The 8,184-nt window shown below is 41.2% G+C and overlaps 1 protein-coding gene across 1 annotated transcript in view; it reads right to left on the bottom strand.

Moving 5' to 3' along the window:
• Positions 1–3,408: 3,408 nt before the first annotated feature.
• The window catches only part of GRIN2C (glutamate ionotropic receptor NMDA type subunit 2C), an 87,852-nt gene continuing 83,076 nt past the window's right edge, over positions 3,409–8,184 (bottom strand). The window contains exon 13 of the mRNA XM_077251495.1: positions 3,409–7,418. Coding sequence (XP_077107610.1) covers positions 6,372–7,418 — 1,047 coding nt within the window. The 3' untranslated portion in view covers positions 3,409–6,371. The remainder of the gene's footprint in view (positions 7,419–8,184) is intronic.

Here is an 8,184-nt window from a genome sequence, read left to right as displayed (position 1 = left end):
ACGACCACTAGCAACAAGTTATCTAACTCTCACTATATCAATGGTCGTAACTAGTGTTGAGCGATACCGTCCGATACTTGAAAGTATCGGTATCGGAAAGTATCGGCCGATACCGGCAAAGTATCGGATCCAATCCGATACCGATACCCGATACCAATACAAGTCAATGGGACTCAAGTATCGGACGGTATTCCTGATGGTTCCCAGGGTCTGAAGGAGAGGAAACTCTCCTTCAGGCCCTGGGATCCATATAAATGTGTAAAAGAAAGAATTAAAATAAAAAATATCGCTATACTCACCTGTCCGACGCAGCCTGGACCTCAGCGAGGGAACCGGCAGCGTTGTTTGTTTAAAATTCGCGCTTTTACTTGGTTACGTGAAGTCCCGGCTTGTGATTGGTCAGGGCGGCCATGTTGCCGGGACGCGGACCAATCACAGCAAGCCGTGACGAAATTACGTCACGGCTTGCTGTGATTGGTCCGCGTCCCGGCAACATGGCCGCCATTAACCAATCACAAGCCGTGACGTCACGGGAGGCTGGACACGCGCGCTTTTTAAAATGGGCGCGTGTCCAGCCTCCAGTGACGTCCCGGCTTATGATTGGTCACGGCGCCATGTTGCCGGGACGCGGACCAATCACAGCAAGCCGTGACGAAATTACGTCACGGCTTGCTGTGATTGGTCCGCGTCCCGGCAACATGGCCGCCATTAACCAATCACAAGCCGTGACGTCACGGGAGGCTGGACACGCGCGCTTTTTAAAATGGGCGCGTGTCCAGCCTCCCGTGACGTCCCGGCTTGTGATTGGTTGCGCCGCGGTCAACCAATCACAAGCCGGGAGGCTGGACACGCGCGCATTTTAAAATTTTAAAATGGGCGCGTGTCCAGCCTCCCGTGACGTCCCGGCTTGTGATTGGTTGCGTCTCCCATGTGACTGCGACGCAACCAATCACAAAGCCGGGACGTAATTTTAAAATCCTTAAGGACCTGAAATTACGTCACGGCTTGCTGTGATTGGTTGCGTCGCCCATGTGACTGCGACGCAACCAATCACAACGCCGGAACGTAATTTTAAAATCCTGAAGGACCTGAAATTACGTCACGGCTTGCTGTGATTGGTTGCGTCCCGGTCACATGGGCGGCACGCAACCAATCACAAGCCGGGACTCACGTAAAGGAAAGAAAAGCGCAAATTTTAAACAAAGAACGCTGCCGCTTCCCTCGGTAAGGTGCAGGCTGCGTCGGAGAGGTGAGTATAGCAATATTTTTTATTTTGATTCTCTCTTTTACACATTTTTACATTAATGTTGTTTCGATACCGATACCCGATATCACAAAAATATCGGATCTCGGTATCGGAATTCCGATACAGCAAGTATCGGCCGATACCCGATACTTGCAGTATCGGAATGCTCAACACTAGTCGTAACCATAGATACCTAAAGTCCTGCATTGCCTACACATGAACAAAGAGACATAACAAATCAGAAGAAACTATACTACATTTCTAATTGGCGGTATTTGCTAATATTATTATCATTATTACACCTACTGTACAGTACTACATATTGGGATAGGATCGTGGCATTGGGAATACCCCTTTAAATCCTCAACTAATAAATACAGACTTCTAAGAAATCAGAATATCTTACTTTTAAGCCTACTGTATATACTGTACTACATTACCTATTGCTCCATACAACTAATACAAAGAAAATGAAGTATCTTTATAAACATTGCTGATTAAAAAGCTCCTATCATTTTGTGCTTCCAGCTTCTTAAGATTTCTAGTCAGCTTGTCCAGGAGAAGAGAGTATGCAGTTAAGAAGTGCTAGCGAACATTTTTCTGAAGATCCATGCCTCCTTTATTTGCCATGCTAATCCACTGTTTCTCCATGCCTATTGACTGCCCACGATATACCTCTTCCACACCCTCTCTGAGGAAGACATTTTCTGGAATTGCAGCTTTCTGGGAATTTCTGAGGGATTAAGGGTGCACCTAGGAGATTTTCCAACTCTTCTGAGTGCACAGGAGGTATCACCTTTTTTCTGGAAGACTCCCAGATATTCTAGGAGCGTTGGCAAATATGTTTGCGCTACTACATAGTCTATAAATGAAGCATCCATAGCGTGATCCAAAAATAATGCTCTCTCAAATCTATTCCCTACTTCTGGACCGCATACCTTGGACTACACAAGGTTTTTATGGTTGAACTATGGTGACTCAAGGATCTACACAGGAGCTGTAAACAATAAGTGATAGGATATTTTTAATTAAGGCTATTTACATAGTTGCTTAAAAGGGTTCTCCCACTAACAAAGTACATTTTAGGATTTGCGTCCACAATTGGATGTGTTCAAAAGTTGTTCCTGTGCTGAAATATTCTTATATATGTGTCCCGGCTGTGTCTGACCGTGCAGGTATATGGTCTGATCATAGCACAGCTCCTGGGCAGGTGAGGAAACAGAAGTATATACAGACAGGACAGCATGGAAACACAGCTGAATCTTTCTGTGAGTTATAACATTACCATACCTGTTTAATCAGCTGCAATCCCATGCTTTCCTGTCTGTATATTCTCTTTTGCTTCCTCCTCTGCCCAGGAGCTGTGGTATGATCAGACCATGTTCCTGTGTGGTCAGACACAGCCACAGTAAACAGCAGAGGCACCGGTATAAGATATCTCAGTACAGGAAAAAAAAATTAACACATCCAATTGTGAAACTTAGTATTATTAATATTATATTAAGTGTATTTTGCTTGTGGGAAACCACTTTAATCTTTATTTCAGATGCACTGGAATAAAATCCCAAATGGTTGCATAGCCTTTTAATGTACCATCTTCCACAACATTATACCTCGGGTTGTTTCTTGGCAAAAGAACATAAATATCTTGATAAAAATATGTTAAATTCCTCCTAGAAGATTTACGCTTGACTTGCGACAGATACTAATTTACAAAAATGTTGTTTTCTTTCTGCGCTATAATCCTGTAACCAGAGATGAGTGTATTGCTTTGCACAACCATGGTCCACATCAGCGCTCTCTGGCTGTGGACAGGAGTTGCGTGAATTCACTGAGCTTCGGACTTGACGCGGAGTTTCATTTGCTGGCCTGACATTATACGTGTTGTGCACAGGTGACGTCGCGCCAGTCTGGCTAAATATAAGCTGATCCCAGGGGGTAAGGAAATTCACGCAACTCCTGTTCACAGCCAGAGCATTGACCTAGACCAGTGTTCCCCAACTACGGTCCTCAAGAGCCACCAACAGGTCATGTTTTCAGAATTTCCTTCGTATTGAAGAAGTGATAATTCCATTACCTACACAGGCAATAATTCCTTCCCTTCCTGGGCAATTCTAAGGAAATCCTGAAAACATGACCTGTTGGTGGCGAGGACTGGAGTTGGGGAACACTGACCTAGACCGTGAACTGTGGTTGCCATTGCTCGTCTCTATCTGTAACCATTTAATACAACCATTTAATACAATGGCAACTTTAGAAAACTCCAAGATACAGAGACAGAAATCCCTGGCTAAATCACAATAATATTTATTGCTTTCTAGATTAAGGTTAAATGAGTATTTGGTGAGTTTTTGATGCAGCGTATTTTTCGTTGTGCAAAAAAGCGTCTTAAGCTATGTGCACACATTGAGTATCTGGATGCAGAAATTTTGGCACCATTTCTGCATCACTTGGCAAGAAAACACAGCAGCAAAAACGCTTGTTTTTGCTGCGTTTTCAATATGTTTTTGGACAGCAATGAATCCTATAGCGATAGATAATCGATATAGATAGATAGACATACCAACATTGAAAGACAGATATATAGACAGGCTGACAGATATATAGACATACATTTGCAAAACCTCGTGATATATAAAATTGTACCCTGTGGAGCTTTTTGGCCAACTTATAATCAAATAAATGAAAAAAATAATGTGGAGTCCCCCTCATTTTTTGCACCCAGCAAAGGTAAAGCAGACAGCTGTGAGCTGATATTATCAGGTTGGGAAGGTCCATGGATATTGGGCCATTCCCAGCCTAAAAAATACTAGCCCGCAGCTGCCCCAGAAGTGGAGCATCACATTAGATCCACCAATTTTGGCGCTTCACCTTGGCTCTTCCTGATTGCACTAGTGCATTGGCAATTGAGGTAATGGGGCTTGGACTTTATGTCAGCTGTTGAGTGTGCAAAAGCACAGCTGACATCAAGCCCTGGTGTTAGACAACCCCATTGCTAACCCCGTAAGAAAAACAAACACATAAAAATACACCCATGTCATTTTTCATTAATTTCTTTATTTATTTAATCATAATAAGCTGTCCAATAAGCTCCACACGGTGCAATTTTATTACATGTTCGGGGGTTATGCAATTATATGTCTATATGCCTGTCTGTCTATCTATATCTATCTATAATCTATCGCTATTATCTAGCTCTATTGCATTCGCTGCTGTCTAAAAACTCAAGCAGCAAAAAAATCTGCAAAAATTCAGTAAATCTGCAATAATTTTTAGACCTGCGTTTTTACAGCATTTTAACTGATTCCATTGAAGTCAATGGTGAAAAAAATGCTGCAAAAACGCTGAAAAAAGTGACAAGCTGAAGATTTGAATCTGCACCAAATCTGCATAGCACAATTAAGTAATGTGTGCATGACATTTCAGGATTATTATTCACTTTCCTGGCATTAGGAGTTTCTTCAGGCTTTGTGAAAAATTCAAGATTTAAAAAAACGCAACATGTGCATACAGACTCACAATTCCAGAAAAGTGCATGGAATTTATACAAATCTCATGCCCATTTTGTTTATTTGTTAAGAAAAAAATTCATAAATAAAAAAGGCATATGCAGGTGAAACGCACTACAAAAGCATGTAACCTGCTCATCACATTAGCAATAAAGTGTTATCAAAACTTTCAGGAGCAGGAAGTATCCAAAACAAGGCAGTTTTATTTAAAATATGACATACAAAAAAAGGCAAAAATTGCAGCTGAAAAAAAAACCAAGATAAAACCATATGTAAAAAAAATGTAATAAAAATGCAATGCAAGTAATCTTATTTAGATTACTGGTGCAGAAACGCCTCTGAAAATTTGCGACATCAAAAACTCACCAAATACTCATGATGAGCACTTAGCTTAAGATGGCAGATTAAGCAGATGAACTTACTGTACATCTACAGTATAACTTTTGTGGTCTTTGAGAAGTGAGTATTGTTATAACCTTATATTGCTGATAAGTACGATTAAAGTCTCTGGTGGACACCATCGAATAACTTTTCCAGTTTGCATATAGAACCAATGGAAAGGGTATTCCCATCTCAGATATTTCTGACATAGTCAGAGGGTATGGACATAGGTATCTGATTAATTCACTTCCTAAGCATCTTCACCTATTTTCAGAATTCCCATAAAAGTGAACAGAGAAAAATACGCATGCGTAGCCACTTCTCCATTCCCAGAGGTATAAGACTGGGCTATGTCTTTTAGATCTCCTATGGATATGCCATAAATGTATGAGATGGGAACACATCTTTAAAAGGGTTTCCTACCCCTGAGGAAATGTCCTATTGAGAGAAGAAGCTGAGACTCCAGTCTCTGCAAATCACATACTTGTGGTCATGTGACAGCTGCAGGATCCAGCAAGCAAAGCAGAAATCTAATAATGTGTACCTTACACACTAAGATTCAGCAAGCTGCAAGGCTCTGGGGGGGACAACCCCTTTAAGTAACTTTAAAAATACATTGCATTATTTATTTTGTACTGATCCTGATTTACACCCTGTTCTATAGTTCTGCAGGATCGAGCTGAAATCTCACAACAGTACTTCCAGCCTTAAAGGCAGTACAAAGCTTGATTTGATGATCTGCATATTGAGGAGTGCTGTCGTTAGACAATGATATTATACAATAAAGTTTGAAGGAAAGCTGACCATCCTACTGCATTATAGGAGCCCATCTAATTTTATGGGATGTGAAGACAAACTTAATGACTGTTTGTAATATGAACCACTATAACTATTAATGCAGCTCTGGCCATAAAAAAGATTGTAACTTAGAAACAGTACAAGATAAGTAAAGCAGAATATTACAAAAGTTTAAATATGCTGTTGATTCTGCCTATGTATGAACTGTAAAACGGTGTTCAAATGTGGACATACCCTTTAATGTAAAGTGACAATATGATAGTTTGTACCTAATCAACGCCATTGATAACACCACTACAGCCTTTTTCCGGTTAGGTGTAGAGAATTTCACAGACCTCTATTTCTATGTCCTGCACCTGAGCTTCCACAGTCAACTGTGATCCTTTAAATCTGGCACAGTTTTTATTGTCCTAATACACAAAGATACTCCTTAAATGTCACACTTCTGATTCCCAGCTTATTCTTCTCCATGTTTCAGTAGGATGGTGGGTTCTTGCTCGGCCACCTGGAAATGTTCCTAAAGATGAAGAGGAGGGATTCCTATTATTTCCCATGTCAGAGTAACACGCAGTCCTTCCTAGAGTAGCCATGCTAAAAACAGTGTGTGGGTCTCTGTTAGTTAAGGTGGATGGTATGCCATGTGTGGAGATTGTCTCCTGCAAACATGCTTCATTTTGGGAAGACTTATAAGAAACAGGGTTACCCCATTTGCCTCCTCTATGCCTCATTGGATAACTATTGCTGTTGCTGCAGAAAGGGCACGCATGGGAGGTATGAGGAAGAGAACAGTAGTAAGGTCCACCACATCTTTGGTGTAACCTCAAGTCTTCCCTATGGAGGGAATCACACAACAAGTAAGGCCGTCTTGATACTCGCCTTGGAATAGGGGAAGGGCACCAAGATCTGCAGTGCTGAGGAGCTGCAGTGGAAGTGGTGGACTGTCTGTGCGTTGGCTCCAGTCTTTTGCTAATTGTAAGGTGAGAAATATCAGAAGGGCTGCTGATGCCCAGTTTTGTTTCTTGTATGTTTCCATTCTGTGATGTGAGAGAAACCTTTGTGGCATTCTCCTGACAAAGGAACTTGAGTGTTGGAGTTGATGGGAGGTCTATATCCACTGGTGGAAAGCATGCTCCATGAGAAGATCTTAATGCAGGAGAAATAAGTGATCCACTTGGTGCATGGTTTAAAGTTGCTACCGGTTTGGTGTTGCCACCACATTGAGGAGATGAAATTATTTGAATTGGCTGTTGTGATCCCTGTACAGAAAAAGCAGCTTGAAGACTTGCACTCCGCTGTCTCCATGTACGTAGAGCATGAGATGCAGTCTCCAGGGAACCTCCAACTCCAGAAGAAGAAACCAGATCCCTTGCTGTTTGCAGTACTCTCAAAACATTGGCTGGTACTGGAGTCCCCGTTACGTCTGGGTCAGGGCAGGCAGGACCACGAGATGGACTTTGAACCCCACGAAAACAACTGTAAATCCCCTAAAGATTTAAGAACAGAAGTGAGAAATTTGAATAAGTGTATGTCTGTAAGTTGGAAGAACATTTTGTAAGTATCATGAAATTCCAAATCTACAGCTGCACAGAAAGACCTGCTGAGTAGTTATGTGTCTCTTGCTACAGTATATCTATGCAGATCAAATATTCATCTCCACTAAGCACAGATAACAAGGGCTTAGTACAAGCTCAGAACTTCTAAAGGCAGATGAAAATATTAATTTTCTTCCAAGATTAGTACAAATAAGAAATTGGTGTACGACTTCCATTAAATGTGATTTTTTTTTCTCTTTCATTCTACAAGGATTTAGTCTTTACTTAATTTACATAAAAATTAGCAGCATTGGCAAACCAAGTAATCAAATAAGGATCCATAAGAGTACTAGATTTTGCAAAGAAGGACAGAAGGACTGTTCCATTTTTCCTTTCCAAAACCATTGTATTTTTTTCCTGTGCCCTTGTTGCCAATGAGGCAGTTCATCTTAAAAAGGGTAGTCCATCACAGCAAAAAGGCTAAGATCACTGAGGGCTGAAAATCTGGTAAAATGTGTCTCTTTGGTTCTAGAGCGCTTCAAAAAGAGTAGGATCAAATTTAATGGTGTCACATATATTTTTCAAAGAAGAAAGAAACGTGCATTGGAGCAGATGCTCCTTCATTAACCAGACAAGTTTCTGCTCCAAATGGTGCTGAATGGTGCACTTGTAAATTAAGATATTATCAAGAGGGTTTACAACACCATTGGATGTGATT

Source organism: Ranitomeya variabilis, chromosome 4 (genome assembly GCF_051348905.1).
Source record: "Ranitomeya variabilis isolate aRanVar5 chromosome 4, aRanVar5.hap1, whole genome shotgun sequence".
NCBI classification, from domain to species: domain Eukaryota; kingdom Metazoa; phylum Chordata; class Amphibia; order Anura; family Dendrobatidae; genus Ranitomeya; species Ranitomeya variabilis.
This window is presented reverse-complemented; position numbering and strand designations above follow the sequence as displayed.